The following is an 18208-nucleotide window of genomic DNA, read 5'->3' as shown; positions in this document are numbered from 1 at the left end:
CCATCTGTAAGCTGACCGTTGATGGGTTTTCGAACCATTTGTGTTATATACAAACCATCAAGCTGGAAGAACCCACAAAGAAATACATCTTTTATGATTTTGAGTGTATGCAGGAGACGGGGGTGCATATACCAAACTACTGTTATGCTCTAACATTAACGGGAGAGAAAGACTGGGAGTTTAAGGGTGTTGCGTGTATCAAAGATTTTGTAAAGAGGTTCATGAAACCAAAATTTGCGCATTACACATTCCTAGCCCATAATGCAAGTTGTTATGATGCGTATTTTGTGCTGCGCCAGCTGATTAAGGAGAAATTAAAGATGGAATTATTATCTAGAGGCGGCAACATAATGTGCATCACGGTAAAAGATTTGAAGATAAGATTTATCGAAGTTACCAAAGGCGATGGAGTTTGACGGTACCAAAGGTTATTTCCCACATTTTTTAACACAGCTGATAACCAAAATTACATAGGTGCTATGCAGTCAATAGAATATTTTGGTCCACAATACATGATGTCTGATGAATCATCTGAGTTTACAGCTTGGTACAAACAGTGTGTACACAAGCCACTTAACTTTCAAAAAGAACTCATACGATATTGTAAAGACGATGTGAAAATATTATAAAAAGCTTGTGAGGCTTTCAGGTCGGCTGTTATAGCCATGACAGAGCAGGAGTTTCTAATAACTAAGGAAAAGAGAGATGGGTTAAGCGCCACTTGGAACCTTTTCAATTGGTCACCCTGGCATCCGTCTGCATGGCATGTACCGTTGTAAATTTTTACAGGAAAATACACTGGCCCTTGTGCCGGGAGATAACTACCTCAAGACTCAGAAGCATTACTCAATGCCTGCCATACAGTGGTTAATGTACAAAGAGCACAAAGAAGGTGTGAGTATAAGACATGCTTTAAAAGGGGGCGAGAAGAAAGTCGGTAAATACAGCCTGGATGGTTACGCCGTGATTAACGGCATACCCACAGCCTTTCAATTCCAAGGTTGTTTTTATCACGGCTGTGGAGCGTGTTACAACCCCGCTGATGAAAACAAACTGACTAAAATGACCTACGGTCAATTGCACCACAAGAAGCAGGTGAAGTTGCACTACCTTAAACAATGCGGATTTCAGATACGTGAAATCTGGGGTTGTGAATGGACATCTATGCTAGAGTCTGATGAGGGTCTACAAGCTTTTCTGAAGGGTAAAGAATTACCCGAACCCTTGGAGCCACGTGATGCTCTTTATGGCAGACGCACGAACACCATAAAGCTGTATCACAAAACAGATTGTGATGAAAAAAAAAATCACTATTTTGACTTTACCAGCCTGTACCCTTTTGTTAACAAAACAAAAATGTACCCTATACAACACCCACGCATCATTTATAAGGAATTTTGTGATGTCACAAAGTATTTCGGTTTTGCCAAGGTTAAAGTTTACCCACCTCATGGGCTTTTCTTTCTGGTTCTTCCGGTTAAATGGGTGGTAAGTTAATGTTTCCATTATGTCGCACGTGCGCCGAGTCTGGACAGACTGAGCCGTGCGTTCATGATTCAGAACAACGGGCACTCATCGGTACATGGTGTACTGTGGAACTAAATTTGGCTGTAGAAATGGGGTACAGAGTGTGTAAAATCTATGAGGTGTGGCATTTTGATGAGCAATCTGATGAATTGTTTTCAGGTTACATTAAAACGCACCTCAGGGATAAACAAGAGGCATCTGGTTATCCCAACTGGTGTACAGACTCTGTGAAACGCCAAGAGTATATAGATGCCTATCAAAAAAATTAAGGCGTGTCTTTACGGCCCGATCACATAGAAATCAACCCCGCCAAAAGACAAATTTCAAAATTGTTTTTCAATTCCTTATGGGGTAAATTTGGCCAACGTAGCAACATGCCCAATACGTGTCTAGTGACCGACCCCGACAAACTTTTTGAATACGCGTTCTTACCATACTATGATGTGTCCGCTTTGGACTTTGTTGACGATGATACAGTTATGGTTATTTGGAGGTATGCCAATGACCATTACACCAGGGGAGCAATTTCAAATGTAACTATAGCTATCTTCACAACTGCTTATGCTCATGTTGAGTTGTACAAACGACTGGAGAGATTACAAGATAGATGTCTGTATCACGACACAGATTCTGTAATTTTTGTCAGTAGACCTGGTGACTGGAACCCACCATTGGGTAATTATTTAGGTGAGTTGACTAGCAAACTACCCACAGGCACCCATATAACAGAATTTGTCTCAGCCGGGCCCAAGTCATACGGCTATCGACTAAACAATGGAAAGACCTGTTTAAAAGTTAAAGGTATAACGCTCAATGTTGATAATGCGCAGCACGTTAACTTTGACAGTCTGAAAGATCTGATCTTAGATTATCCTTTAAACCCCGAAGGCGTCGACCAGAAAAAGGTTGTGATCCATCAACCCGGTATAGTACGTGTGACAAAGTATTGGCGGATTGAGACGCGGACTTTGCAGAAGATGCAAAGGTGTGTTTATACTGAACGGGCTCTTATGGACAACTTCACAACAATTCCGTTCGACTATTAAGATGAATACCAGATTTCAGCACCCCTTCTCTTGTATTTTAGCGGGCCTGTCCAATTCGGGTAAAAGTTATTTTGTGAAAACGCTGTTGCAGCACGCTGCTATGCATATGACGCATGTACCTGATAATTTTGTTTGGTTTTACACCTGTTGGCAACCTATATATGACCAACTTCTGCGTGATTTCCCCGGTATGCATTTTATAGAGGGTTCACCCGAGTCTTTTAGCGATGATCAACTTTTCCCCCTGATAAGATTAATTTAACAGTGATTGATGATCTGGTGGATGCAGCTAGTAATAATTCTGAGGTCGAGAAAGCTTTCACAAAGTATGTTCACCATCGTAATCTCAGTATCCTGTACCTTGTACAAAACATATTTTGTCAAGGTAAAAAGAGCAGGACTATATATTTAAACACAAAATATATGGTTCTGTTCAAAAACCCCAGGGATAAAAGGCAAGTGGGCATTCTGGCTAGACAAATGTACCCATCGAAATATAATTTTTTTTCTCGAATCCTATGAATCCGCGACGGAGACCCCTTGTGGGTATTTACTGATTGATTTTAGAAACAACGCTCTTGACGATTATTGTTTACGAAGCGGCTTATTCCCACCAGACACACCTGTCGCTTTTGTCATTAAGATGCGCGGTTCTATAAAGCCATAACCGTACAACCTTTAGTCATTCGTTGTCATTCTAACAACTGTGAACATGTCGGGTCGGATAAGGCATAATTGGGCGCTTTTAAAAACGTTAATTAAAGCCAGCCGGTCCCAAAGAAATGCTATTTTATCCAACGCTTCAAACGATTTAGTCACGGCAATTTGTGAGATAGCACTCAACACGCTTAAAGGTAAAATACCAGTGTCTCAACGACAGTTGAACTACCTTAAAAAGAGGCGAGAGCTTATAAAATCGCTTTGTAATAAGAAATGTGCCATTGGAAAAAGGAAGAGGCCGGTGAAACAATCGGGTGCTTTTATCAGTTCACTGCTTGGTTTTGCTATACCGTTAATTACAGGACTATTGTCTAATCGTTGATGGAGTACGCTGAGAAAATGTATCTGGTGCCTCAGAATCAGATAGACCATTTACATAACAAGCCGAACAGCGACAACATCCGTAAAACAGCAACGCACGGTCTAGATGTAGAGATCGTGAAAATACTACAGAATAACGATTTATCAGAATATGAAAAGGCAAAGCGATATACATTGTTACAGAGGTATCTGGTGTTGAGTAAACAAGCTGATAGTGAAATGTCAACTTTAGCTCTTTTATCCCCCGTTGAAAAAACTGTTGATGAATCAAATAATACAGCACAGCCGTTTGCTACCGATGCTGTTTATCATGAGATTTTGAGCGGTGTTAATGCTAGGTATAAAAAAAACTGTGAACTACTATTGAGTAAAATGACCCGCTCTAAACACATCACAGACTGGACCAGTAAAGGGGAGTTTCTGTATAAATGCAGCACTGTACCAGGTTCCAACATGTTAGATCTAATAAGAAGCATCACGCAAAGCCACGGTGTGTCGAGTCGTACTACGCCAAACGGTTGGCCTGAATTTATGCGCGATATGTCTGAATTAAATATTCCCTCAACCGTCATTGGAAATGCTGTAAATAGAACGTACCTAGATTGCTTAAAAGCCGAGAAGCGGGATGACTCATGTCGCTACATACCCTTAACAAAAGTCGAATAAATGTTTTAGGCTCCCCGGGGTTAACATCGCCGCATGGCTACTTACTACCTAGGAAAAGAGATGTAAATCTATTTCAGGAAACACAGTGGTTGAAACTATAACAATTAACTAATTTGTACTATTTTTATACACAGTATTTTGTGTGGGTATTTTGCACCATAATGTTTAACTTGTATTGGGTCAATAATATTTTATGTAATGTTTTAAATGTGAAGTTTTACCGTGTTATTCAACGCCTATATTTCTGTAACTATGATTTGTATATACCAATAAAATATACTAATGATTTATAAAACAGTGTGTTGTTCATTGTTTCTAACTGATGTACACGGAAGAAATCTCAATCAAGCGATATAAAGTTTAATAAACAACGTTGTTTATTAGAAAAGCAGCGTAGATATGACGCGTTGTACATAAAACGCTTCAAACACAACGTTGATTACAAGTTACACAAACAATACAGCTTTGTACATAAAATGCTTCACACACAATGTTGTGTGTGAAGCGTTTTATGTACGAGTCATAGTTATGAAGCGTTGTACATAAAACACTTCACACACAACATTGGTTACAAATTACACAAGACTGTATATATCTAACCGCATAATGACTCAGACAATTACTTCTTGGGAGATGTCTTACAAAATTTGAAACAATACGATCATTACATTTTGTGTCAACACTAAAACGGGCCAGTACATCCGCATATTTGTAATTTTTACACATGAAAAATATAAAGTATACGCAATATTGCCCGCAAACGGTGCTGTTAAAATTTTGCAACTGTTTATTTTGGTGATAAATACTTTTTGAATTCAAGTTTAAAAATTGTATTATAGCTTTTGGGAATAGGGCGCTGTCAGGGGCGAGCCCGTAAGAATAAAAAAAGTAACATTCACACTGTTCGTTAAAATAAACGGCCAACCAGTGCTCACCCGGCTGTCCGCTGCTATGCGTATTGATTACAAATGCGCAGGGGTATTGCGACAGTTTACCGGATGGTAACATATCGCACGGATAGGTACCTTTAAAAATTAGTCGTGTCATTGGGTTTGCGTACAGTATGCAGTTTAGCTGTAATGTGTTCATCTTGTGGTTGCGTAATGCTGTTTGTTAAAACATGCGATAAATATGTTAAAATATGCGATAAATATTACAATTATTTATTTCATTTATAGATAATCATACAGCACATCACGCCTTTGATTAATTTCGATGATATTATCAAATATTGCGTATATTATCACATTGACTGTCCGGTCTAACGGACTTTGGCATGTAGATTCCCTGTTCTGATTAGCGCGAGGTGCTCAGCGCATTCCTGTTCAGGTGAAAGGTCAAAAGCGAATAGCGTGTATCCGTTGAGGTACTCTTCACAGTCAATTAGTATACCTGAATCTGATTTCTGCTTATTTGTGATCTGTATGAGTGACATGTACTCGCGAACAGCATTACCGTGTTCAAAGTCGGGTTGAAATGGCTTGGCGAGATGCGGGGTGCCATCCAGGTAAAGGGATGCAAAGTTTACGTTTTTATGTTCAATACGTAGAGAGTTCCTGTCATAGGCTCCTGAAAACGCTTTGTTGTCTACAAACGTGGCTATAACTGTTCTTGGTACTTGGCCTAAAAACAGATTTTCTAAATTAAATACTCTACTACCCGTTGGTACGCTGTATATTTTCATACCAACACGATCAATCGCGTATTTTGCGTTGCCATTTAACAAGGCCTGAGTGTGTCCGTTCTGGATGGCTGGTGAAACCTGAACTCTTTTCACAAACAGGGACGCAGTGACGATCTGAATTTTAAAAGCGTCCGCCTCCGCCGACATTAAGCAGAATGAGTCTTTGTTTCTGGTCAGCTTTATCTTCAAATCAACAGCGTTTAAGATTAGCTTATGTTGATGGAAAAGGTTGCAGTGTAGTGGCCCTAGCAATTCCACCGTTCGACTTTGCGCCGTTGCGTTTGCTCTTTTTATAAATCTGGTGTTTAGCCCATCCAGCATCCTGGTGTTGTGTTCTCCAGCCACATCTTTGTAAAATAATCCTGTTGTGTGTTTTGTGGATAATGCATCTGAGCTATAATTCAGTATGGTCTCTATGTAGGCCCTATAAGCGTGAAGATTATTGGATTGTGATATGAGTCTATCGCCCAAAGAAACATCCACCTGGTTGAATAAAGTTGCTATGGGGTAATTAATAAGTGCTGCCCGAGCCCCTTGCGGTATCGGATTATTGTCAGAACGTACGATCTTACAGGTTACGTACAGCAGCGTGTTGTTCAGATTGTAGTAGTGCTCACCGCTGGCCGCTATATAGAATTCAAGCGGAGCTGTCTCGGATAACGCCGCTAAAGGTTGAACTTTGACGTATAGACTTTTCTCTACGCTGGTTTGCATCGGGGGCAGATCAAAAAGATCAAGCTCAGATTTTGCGCATTCCATGGATTCGTTGTGTATGAAAGACATGCTTAAAAAATATCACCAACTCTCCGCTTCGGATTCCTTTTTTTATTTAAGTTGCGCCTGCCTCGGTTTTTGTTTTAAAGGGGCATGCACCAAGGCGGAAGTTGCGTTGAACGCTTCTGTTTTCGTTTAACCACCCCTTTCCGTGTATAAATTAATCCAAAACCATCTTGCTTCGCTTGGTTTGCCTTGTGTAATTTTTTCACAATGGCCGATGTAGCCTGGCTGATGACATCTTTTGCGATATTGCGTGCTGCGTTCTTCACGTGGGGTTTTGCTAACTCCAGGCCTCTTCGGAAAAGTGGTACAGCCTTTCTGAACAGACTTCGATATATACAGCCTAATCCGCAACCGTACATGTATGCGCTGCCGTGAAAACCGGGTAATCCATTACCGGCTTGAGATTTATAATATTGCGCATAGAGAGCTGGATCTCCATAATTTTTAACAGCGACCATTCTGTTTAGGTAATAAAATTCAGTTTTGCGGCGTCTGAAGTGTAGCTTCACGATCGCTTTCCCAAACTTAAATGCCATGTTCTCGTTCTGGTCATTCTTTATCTCTATGGCTATCGTGTCAAAATGCACTTTGCACAATGGTACGTAATCGGGCTTCTCGTATCGTACTGTGAGCACCTCATTGTTATAACCCTTCATTTCAACAGTGCAAAGTAGCGGTACATAACTATCACCGACCCTCTGGTGTTTGATAATGTCTGTGTACACGTACAGCGTATATTGACCGCCTTTGATGTTAGTGCATGGTTTAGAGATCTTAGTTTTAGGTTGTAAACCAAGGATCGTTGTCAGTTTATCACCGGCTTTGAGTTGATACAGCTGCTTACTGTCGTATTTTACAACTCGCTCAAGCGGATCGTACGTTAGTCTTAATCCACCCTCCAGTTTATGCCGCCCAATTTCCGCGTTGATTACATCCAGTAGCGCGTCGATTGTTTTATAAAAACCAGGTTTAACGCACACGGTTGTGAAATCCACAACCGATTTGGAAAGCGTGCCGTCCTGTGTTATTTGTAGCTTACAATCTTGTATATCCAAAGTATTCCACGTGTGCGGGTATTGTATCTCTGTAAGAGCCACTTCCCATTCACCATTTAAGTCTATTGGTTTAGCCAACTTTGTCGTATAGTTAGAAATCTTATTTTGTGGGAATGTGGCTGCTGAGGCGTTACTCGGCAGTGTTATGTAGAACCATTTATCATCCATCGTCCTCTTTGTTTATATACCTTTTATCCCCGATGCCGCGACCCAACTGTTACATTTTGCGAGGTATCCCCGCCACTTGACTAAAGTGTATTTCCGGCCTCTGACCGTCTTATTTTTTAAAATCTTTTCCACTTTTGTTAGCAGTTGGGCAAAACCATGTGCACTGCAGGGGAGGCAGATTTAACATGTGCAGAGAGAGTTAGATTTGGGTGGGGTGTGTTCAATCTGCAATCTAATTTGCAGTGTAAAAATAAAGCAGCCAGTATTTACCCTGCACAGAAACAAAATAACCCACCCAAATCTAACTCTTTCTGCACATGTTATATCTGCCTCCCCTGCAGTGCACATGGTTTTGCCCAACTGCTAACAAAATTCCTGCTGCGATCAACTTGGAATTACCCCCATTATTCGGCAATCTGCAAAGCTGTACTCAATTTGAAATATCCTATGCTGCTGTTCAATAAATCAGCATATACGCTGAACTCTTTCCAATCTTGTTTTGGAGATAATTATTCTGATTGGATTCATATGTACTCCTGTAGAATATGTTATGCTGCCTGGAAGCTTACACAGGGTAAATTACTCACTTAGCCAGATAGCAACTGTTTCAATTTTGTTTCCAATAAGTGTAGACAGCCTTGCAGTGCTCCTATAGTTACTTTGTTTAGCCAGACAGCACTGATACAATTAATGTGTCCTTAATGTTACCAAAGTCTTGTTAAGCTTGTCTGGCAGTACACTCCAGATGACTCTCTTATCTGTGTAATATACTGGAAAGTCACTCCTTATATTGGCCCTCATTCCGAGTTGTTCGCTCGCTAGCTACTTTTAGAAGAAATGCAAACACAAAGCCGCGGCCCTCTGGGAGTGTATCTTAGCATAGCAGAATTGCTAACGAAAGATTAGCAATTCTGCTATTATTTCCTTGCAGTTTCTGAGTAGCTCCAGACGTACTCCTAAAATTGCGATCACCTCAGTCCGTTTAGTTCCTGGTTTGACGTCACAAACACGCCCAGCGTCCGGCCAGCCACTCCTCCGTTTCTCCAGCCACTCCTGCGTTTTTACCTGGCACGCCTGCGTTTTTTAGCACACTCCCTGAAAACAGCCAAGAAACATCCACTTCCTGTCAATCACACTACGATCAGCAGAGCGATTGAAAAGCTTAGTTCGCCCGTGAGTAAAAAAGCATAGTTTTGTGTAAAAATACTTAGCATGTGCGCCCTGCTGTGCACACGCATGCGCAGAACTGCCGGATTTTAGCCTATTAGCAATTCGGCTAAAATTAGCAGCAAGCGAACAACTGAGAATGAGGGCCATTGTAGCTTGTCGCCAGATAGGGCGGTACATTGTAATGAATACGTCTGTGTATTTGGCCTATAACTTTCTTTGTACTGGTGCTTTACAGTCATTAAAATGCAGCCCATAAAATGTCAATGTTCATGGTAGGCTCGTGGTATATTGTAGTTTTAAAAGTATATATATATATATATATATATACACAGGGGCGGATTCAGAAGAAAATGATAGGGGGGGGGGGCACAATGGAAGGGGCAAGTACATTTGCGTGCGGCTTCGGTGCATGGTGCAGTGTGCAGGGGGCAGCGTTTGAGGGACAGGGGGCAGCGTGTGAGGGTCAAGGTGCAGGGGGCAGTGTGTTAGGTGCTGGGTACAGGGGGCAGTGTGTGAGGGGCAGGGGGCAGCGTAATAATGCCCACAGTAGTAGCACCCCGTAATACACATAATGCCCACCACAGTAGCGTTTCTTATACAATGCCCACAGTTGTAGCGCTCATTATGCAATGTCCATTGTACTGGTAGTGCCCCTTATATAGACCCCATAGTAGAGGTGCCCCTTATGCAATGCCCGTATTGCCCCTAGTAGTAATGTTGCCTGTAGTAATACCCCCAGTCATTTAGCACCCTAGTAGTTATGCCCCAAGTGGTAATGCCCCTGCAGTTATGACCCCAGTAGTTTACCCCCCGCTTTAGTTTAGCCTCCCAGTAGTAATGCCCCCAGTAGTTTGCCTGCTTGTAGTTTAGCCACCAGTAGTAATGCCCCCCTGTAGTTTGCCCCATTGTAGTTTAGCCCCTGTAGTTATGCCCCCCTTGTAGTTTAGCCCCCAGTAGTAATGCCCCCAGTAGTATGGCCCCTGTAGTTATCCCCCAGTAGTTTGGCCCCTGTAGTTATGCCCCCAGTAGTTTGGCCTCCCTGTAGTTTAGCCCCCAAGTAGTAATGCCCCTGTAGTTACGCCACCAGTAGTAATGCCCCTGTAGTTACGCCGCCAGTAGTAATGCCCCTGTAGTAACGCCGCCAGTAGTAATGCCCTCCTGCAGTATGCCCCCAGTAGTTAGCCCTTTGTAGTTTGCCCCGTTGTAGCTTACCCCCAGTAGTTTGCCCCCTTGTAGTTGGCCCCAGTAATAATGCCCCCCAGTAATAATGTCCCCCAGTAGTTTGCCCCCAGTAGATGCCCCCCAGTAATAATGGCCCCCAGTAGATGCCCCCCAGTAAAAATGTCCCCCAGTAGCTGACCCCAGTAGTAATGCCCCAATAGATAACCCCCCCAGTAGTAATGCCCCCAGTAGATGCCCCCCAGTAATAATGCACCCCCAGCAGTAATGCCCCTTGTTGATGCCCCCCCAGTAGTAATGTCCCCCCGTAATTTGCCCCCAGTAAATGCCCCCGCTACACTAAGAAAGATAAAAAACTACATACTTACCGAGCCCCGTTTCCGCTTCCAGACCTCCTCCTGGCGTCCTCTCCTCAGCACTATGAGAGAGACATTATGACTGACGTCTCTCCCATAGCGCACGCCGCACAGTGACAGCGCCGGAAGCCGGAGCTCAGTACTGAGCTCCTGCCTCCGGCTGCCGCTGTGCAGGGAGATGGGCGCCCGCTGGTAAAACAATCTCAGCGGGCGCCCGTCATCTCCCTGTGCGGCGGCGGCGGGGACGGACGGAGGGAGAACGGCCACAAATAGCAGGGGGGCACGGGCCCGAGTGCCCCCCCCCTGGATCCGCCACTGTATATATATATATATCTGTATATACCAAGTGTTCATGGATGTAGTGAGTGAGTGCAAGTTCAGTTCTCACCACTCCATGATTAGTTGTGCTGCCTGCAACTCTCCCTCGGACTGGCTCTCACCGCTCGTTAATGGGTATGCTGGCTCCGTCCTTCCCTTTAATCTCTGCTCTCTATGCTCAGCTTCGGTATGCAGGTGAGAATGACACGACCTCCAGCCCACCTCTTACTGCAGCCTGTCTCTGCAGCCTGACGCACAGCTAACTGTAGTATACATTGTCCTGATGGCATGCAATATGGGCAGTGCAACCAGCCTCCATACCACTCTCTCAATGTTTACTGCTGTTGTGAGAGGTGGCAAGGAAAGCATGTGCAGCCCCTTCTATTTGGCATGCATAAAGGTGACAGCTATTTCAGCTCCTCCCCCTCTCACCCATATGTTTAGAGCAGGGGGTGAGGCATCAGCGGGGGAGGCTTCAACAATGCTGCCGTATGCGCCACTGCACACTGTTGCTCGGCGCCGACTACAGCCCTGGGCCTTCCTCCGCTCTAAGTTACAGCTCTATTAGTGGGGAAGGCACACAGAAACCGTGCTCTCACCGAGGGATCACAAGGCTCCCCATCAGCGCAAAGCAGCCCCTTTTATATGTCTACTCTAAACATATATGCTCGCACTGATCGGCAGCCTCTCATTGGGTCCTCCCTTACAGCCACCTCCAATCAATGCTCTCTCTTCCCTTTGACCCCCCACAGTCGGCTCGCGGTCCGCACGGGGACTTACTTTGCCGCCCTGCAGGAGGTTGCTCTGTGTCACGCGGTAGCGAGAGGAAACTATCTTTGCCACCCAACAGAGCATTCCTTCAGCGACGCGAGGGACCCTTTAATCAGGTGGCATACTGAGCTCCTATAAAACAGCTGCATTCTGTCTCGCGCAGCATCCAAGTACACACACACATGACATTAGAATACACATATAATATATGCACAAATAGATTTACCATACAATATATATACACATGTAAATAAAATATATACGATTGTCACTTTACCATATTTAATATATATATATTTTAATTTACCTATTATGGATTAAAAAATAAATACATATTTAACCTATTTATTTATTAACTCCCTGTTTAATTAATATACTTGTATATAAAGTCATGAATTTTATATATATATATATATATATATATATATATTACTGTATTTGTCTATATACATGGCTACATAATATCTTTTCTAACTTTCTAACAGTGGCTGATCTTTAACATGTTTATGTACTAACAACAATGCTGCTTGATATACCAAATTAATAAGTTCCGTTGTTTCTAAACTAATAACTATAACCACCTGAAGCCATAAGTGCTGTTGGTCTATTGTGGACATTTCAAATTGCTAAATGAACAGGAAGTCTATTGCTAGAACTCAGTAGCGGATCTTGCCACAGGCAAGCAGGACTTTTGCCCGGGGCACCGGCGCCATCCGGAGGGCGCCGCACCATGGCAAGATCCGCTACTGCTGTGGTGCCCCCCGCTGCCGTGGCCCGCTGTGAAGGGAAACTAGACGCTGCGCGTCTAGTTTCCCTTCGTGGGCTGCCCGCTGTGAAGGGAAACTAGACGCTACGCATCTAGTTTCCCTTCCTGGAGAGGATCTTCACTGTAATGATGTGCAGTGCGCGTTGACGTAATCGCGCACCGCACAGCAAAGGTCCTCTCCACGAAGGGAACTAGACGCTTAGCGTATAGTTTACCTTCGTGGAGAGGACCTTTGCTGTGCGGTGCGCGATGACGTCATCGCGCACCGCACATCCTACAACAGTACAGGGGGCGTAACTGACCACGCCCCCTGTATGAAGCCCTGCCCCCTAATGCCGCCCGGGACGCCAGAAGCCCTGGAACCGGCCCTGCTAGAACTGTACAGTATGTAGTACAGAGTATATGTTATACTAACTCTTATTGAAATGATCATCTGTGTACAGTGGGCCTCATTTATTTTGTATGCACAAGCCTAAAGGGCTGCAATTTTCATGCTGTGGGATTGCTAATAATCGCAAGTGAAGCTGCCACCCAGAATAGAATACAGATTCCCACCGAAGCAATCGCGTAGTCCTTGGCAACTGTGTATACATACACAGCATTGATGCAATAGGAGCTCCCTATGGTCACGCAGACTCGCCACGGCAGTAGCAACACTAGGTTTCTTTGCGCACATGATTGCAGCTGAAGGCAGTGGCTTCGCAAAGGTACAGTATCTTGGCACATGTGCAGTGCATAGTTGCCTACCCTCCCTCATTCTACAGGAGACTCCATGAAATAGCAGCAATCTCCCTGACTCCCTGAATAGACCAGAAATCTCCCTGATTGCATCTTATCCATATTATGTAGCTCTTACATTCTTACATGCTGATAGGGGTTACTTTCATAATCTCCCTGAAATACTTTTTCAAAAGTAGGCAAGTATGGTGCAGTGTAATCGCAGCACGTGCACAGTCTACCGATAATTGCTCAGTTGCGTGAACATTAGCATTGTGTACAAACAAGAATTAGGCCTAGTTTTACACATTTTATGTCATTTTAGTATAAAATGTTGTGTTGATTAAACTTTTTTGTACATTTGTAATAAAACTGTTTCTTTATTATAAGCAAATATACTGCCTATATTTTCTCATTTATTTTTTATTTATTGTTGTTTTGAATTTTGAGTATGCATACTCTTTGTGAAAAGCTTTTCCATTTTGGTGATCTGTTGTTACCTGTTGTGAAGTGGCAAAACTTTACTGGACAGCCGCATTGGGTTGTTGATTACTCACAATATTTGCAAAGTACATAAGTACATATTGTTTTGGCTGGGTGGTATTTGATATGCCGGGCTGTTGGGATCCCGGCGCTCAGTATACCGGCGCCGGAATCCCGACAAACACCATGCCAACAAGGGGCTTTTTTGCACTTGCCCCGCTGCCAGTATGCAGGTGGTTGGGATCCCAGCGCCGGTATGCTGGGCGCCTGGATCCCGACCGCCGGCATAACATGCTACACCCAGTATCCTGACTCCAGGTCGACACCAAAAAGGTCGACACACCATAGGACGACACGAATTGGTTGACACACCTTAGGTCGACATGGACAAGGTCGACATGGAAAAAGGTTGACATGAGTTTTTTATGGGGGGGTTTTGTGTCGTTTTCTTCGTAGAGTGACCGGGAACCCCAATTAGTGCACCGTGTCCCCTCGCATTGCTCGCTTTGCTTGCCATGCTTCGGGCAAGGTGCCTTGCTCCACTACTGCCACGCTCAGCACAGGTTACTGTTCCCAGTCATAGTCCACGTGGATCGTAAAGGTCAACATGGAACAGGGTCGACATGGAAAAGGGTCGACATGCGTTATCACTTTTTTCTTTTTTTAACTTTTTCATACTTTACGATCCACGTGGGCTATGACTGGGAACAGTAACCTGTGCTGAGTGCAGTGGTAGCGGAGCGAGGCACCTTGCCCGAAGCATGGTGAGCGAAGCGAGCCATGTGAGGGGTCACGGTGCACTAACTGGGGTTCCCGGTCACTCTACAAAGAAAACGACACCAAACCCCCCCATAAAAAACACATGTCAACCTTTTTCCATGTCAACCTTGTTCATGTCTACCTTTTGTCCATGTCGACCTAAGGTGTGTCAACCAATTGGTGTCGACCTAAGGTGTGTCAACCTTTTTGGTGTCGACCTGGAGTTACAGGCCCCTACACCCGTTTTGGCTTACATGTTTATTATCATATAAAATAAGAAGACAAATGAACTATATATGTATATACAATTTTAGTTAATATATATTTATATTAAACAGAGGCATGACTATACAGTATGTGCACCAACCTTGTAGTTGTCAAGCAACTGATTAATCTTATCTAAAATTGCAGTGAAAATGGAGTTTTGTTCTATTGCCAGGTCATCAAAAAGAATGTTGAACAGACACACCTGAAATTTAAACAGACAAACAAAATGTCAATCCCGCACCAAGTTATACAATTTGGTATCTCTACATCAAAAAGGATCACTTCTCATATATACTGTATAAATATAAGGGGTAATTCAGACCTGATTGCTACGCTGTGTAATCACAGCCTGTGATCAGGTCCGAACTGCGCATGCGTATGCACTACAATGCGAAGGCGCGACGGACCGCAGCAATGGGGATCAGAGCATAGCGACGGGATGGTGCGAAAAAAGCGATCGCACCACCGATCGCAAGGTGACTGACAGGAAGAGGTCGTTTGTGGGTGGCAACTGACCATTTTCAGGAGGGTGTCTGACGACAATTCTGGTCCAGGACAGGCCGAAGTGTTCGCAGCAGCTAAGTAAGTCCTGGACTGCGCAGAGACTGCAAAAACTCCATTTGTGCAGCTCTGCTACACATGCGTTCGCACACTTGCACAGCTAAAATACACTCCACCTGTAGGTGGTGACTATCTGATTGCAGCAGTGCAAAAATCGCTGCAGCCCTTCGACCAGGTCTGAATTAAGCCCATATCCTAACTACCTTTATATTGATATCTATTATTAGAACTGATAATAAAGTGAGGTGCTACCTACTCCTCTATATTAGACAACAACATGAAAACAAGAGTGGTTACGTACTGTATGCACACCCTATACCAATAAGATTCTAAAATAATACTTTTATTGGAATACATTGAAAAATGTAATGAGATAGTAACGGTGAAATATTAAAAATAAGATTGTGTAAAGTTTAGAAAAATTGTTAGCACAAACCCTGTGGGGGGATGCAGTTAAAATGCCGCCGGACGGGATCCCGGCGGTCGAAATACTGTACCAATGCAGGAATCCCGAACAATGGCATAAGACCGGTGTCAAAATCCCGATGGAGGGCGGAAACATCAAAATACAGATGCCCTGATCATTGTTATAGTGTGGTGCGATCGCGTCCTGCTGCGGGGGGTGGGAGGTTAGGTTTAGGCATTAGAAGGGGGATTATGGTTAGGTATCGGGGAGGGGAAGTTAGGGTTAGGCACTTTCAAGGGGAGGTTATGGCTAGCCACCAAGTGGGGAGGTTTAGGTTTAGGCAGTGGGGAGGTAGGGTTAGGGTTAGGCACTACTGGGGAGGATTAGGGAAGGCACCACTGTGGAGGATTAGGGTTAGGCACCCACAAGGGAGGTTTAGGGTTTCGGAAGGGGGCAGGGGGAGGCTTAGTGTACTTTCTGGGGCTGTTGGGATTCTGATGGTTGGGATGCCACTGTCAGTATTCTTACCGCCGGCATCCCATCCATCAGGATGTCATACTGTCTTATTTCTCTGTTAGTCTCTCATTTAAAGGCTGAGTTGCCATAATTTAATTTCTTGTATGTCATATGCTTTATGGTCGACAGTTATTATTGTCGGCCAGGCAGTGGACTTTGGTGAGTAGTGAGATGTTATCTAAAGAATGGAAGATGTGTGGAGATATGGGGGCCATGGAAGTGGGGAAGACAATGAGTTTGGATACAGGGAGAGATGGAAGAGAGGAAGGAAGAGACAAAAAAGCTTTATTACTTTAATTAAAGATGAGCAGCTCAAATTGTGACTCCGCTCTTCCTGCCAAGTGATGAGTTCTACTTGCTTTAAATGTACATCAATTTTGCCCTCCAAATCGCCAGATGTGTTTTTCAGCCATACAGAGACTGAAAACCAAAGCGATCCAGGGGTTTAAAACCCACTGCACATCACCAGCGGTTTGAATAAATAAGTACATGAAAAAAAACCCCCCAAAAAAACAGAAGCAACGTGGCCCTCCTCCAGTTCTATAATAGGCCTGTGCTTTTCAGGGTAATTTCCATTCCTTGGGAGTATGGAGACTGAACAATCTGAGATTCTAGGCAGGATGTAAAGTCCCAGTTTGGGCGCCTTGCCTAATGCCGACCGAACTCTGACTTTTTTTAAAGGGGCAATCATGTACAAGGCATGGATTAGCCTTGTAAATGATTGCCAATTAAAAAAAATCAGTCTGAGTTCGTCCGGCATCCCGCACAGACGCCGAACTCGGACTTCATTACTTCCCGGCATTTATTTTGATATTTCACATAGTCTATATACACTCGTAAGGTACTTTTAAAAATATAGAAATTGGTCATGGGATCTTATGGAATTTTTAATTAGAATTTTTTTTCTGTTTTTATAATAGCACTATGTCTAATTCATTGATTACCAGTTGACATTTCTGTCATTACATTTTGCTTTTGGAATCCTATGGAATTTACTGGTTTCATCCACATCAGTGAAACTATTAAAAGGATATTTATTAAAATGTGTAGCCTGTCCCCAAATATCCTTCCTTCCTAACTGGTACATTTAGCCATTCAGCCCTTAAACATAGCAGTTTCTGCATATTTTAAGAACAGAATTAATAAATAGACCCTTAAATGAGATCTTGACTTGATTTTCCAAAGTAAGTTCACCCTAGAATTATATTCTGGAGTATCATAGATGTTCCCATAGAAATTTTTAATAGGGATGAGTGACCTTCTCCCACCTACTGTACCCCAGCCGTTGGTTTAGTTTTTGCACTAAAACCATCTTTGTGTTTGGATTTTAATTTTGAAAAAAACAAAACAAAAACAAAACCCCACTGTGGCAAAAAAAGAAGTAAAATCATGTGATTTGTAGCTGTTTTTGTTTCTCCATTAGTATTTATATCATTAACATTTATTTGCAGTAATATACAGTGATTTTTGTAATAGCCACCTCACAACCGTCAATATGAGCACCAAAATAGGCCAAAGGTTGCCCGTGAGAGTGTCACGGCACAAATACATAACAATATAAACATTATATGAAACCAGGGGCACAGCAGATAGTATGGTAGTCTAATAAAGTATACATTACATATAAAACATAAAGGCAAAGCACTGTTTGATAGGCTGGTCATTTTAGAACAAGATCCCCCTAGGTGGGCTACCCCAGCAGTAAAATGTTTTGAGAAAATCATTGTATTTCATTCTCATGTTATATGACATGTGAGATATAGAGAGGGATACCAGTGGAAGTAATATATGGCCATTTAAAAAAAGAAGATACACCAAGTGGGTAAAGCCCATAATGTAAAAACATGTGTAAGTGCTGCATCTCTCTGATGCCCGTCTCCGGTGCCATGTTCTCAGCACGGGGATTCCGGAGTGACGTCACAATGATGCCTCCTAACTGCTGAACGTACGTTTCACCCTACAGGCAGGGCTT

General features: G+C 43.2%; 1 protein-coding gene across 2 annotated transcripts in view; it reads right to left on the bottom strand.

Moving 5' to 3' along the window:
• Positions 1–18208, bottom strand: part of LOC134927206 (uncharacterized) — a 605974-nt gene that overhangs the window by 78813 nt on the left and 508953 nt on the right. For both annotated transcript variants that reach the window (XM_063921361.1, XM_063921370.1), the window contains exon 18: positions 14854–14955. In XM_063921361.1, coding sequence (XP_063777431.1) covers positions 14854–14955 — 102 coding nt within the window. The remainder of the gene's footprint in view (positions 1–14853; positions 14956–18208) is intronic.

The sequence above is a fragment of the Pseudophryne corroboree genome, chromosome 1 (genome assembly GCF_028390025.1).
Source record: "Pseudophryne corroboree isolate aPseCor3 chromosome 1, aPseCor3.hap2, whole genome shotgun sequence".
Classification (NCBI taxonomy): domain Eukaryota; kingdom Metazoa; phylum Chordata; class Amphibia; order Anura; family Myobatrachidae; genus Pseudophryne; species Pseudophryne corroboree.
The sequence above is the reverse complement of the archived record's forward strand: the minus strand, read 5'-3'. Positions and strand labels throughout refer to the sequence as shown.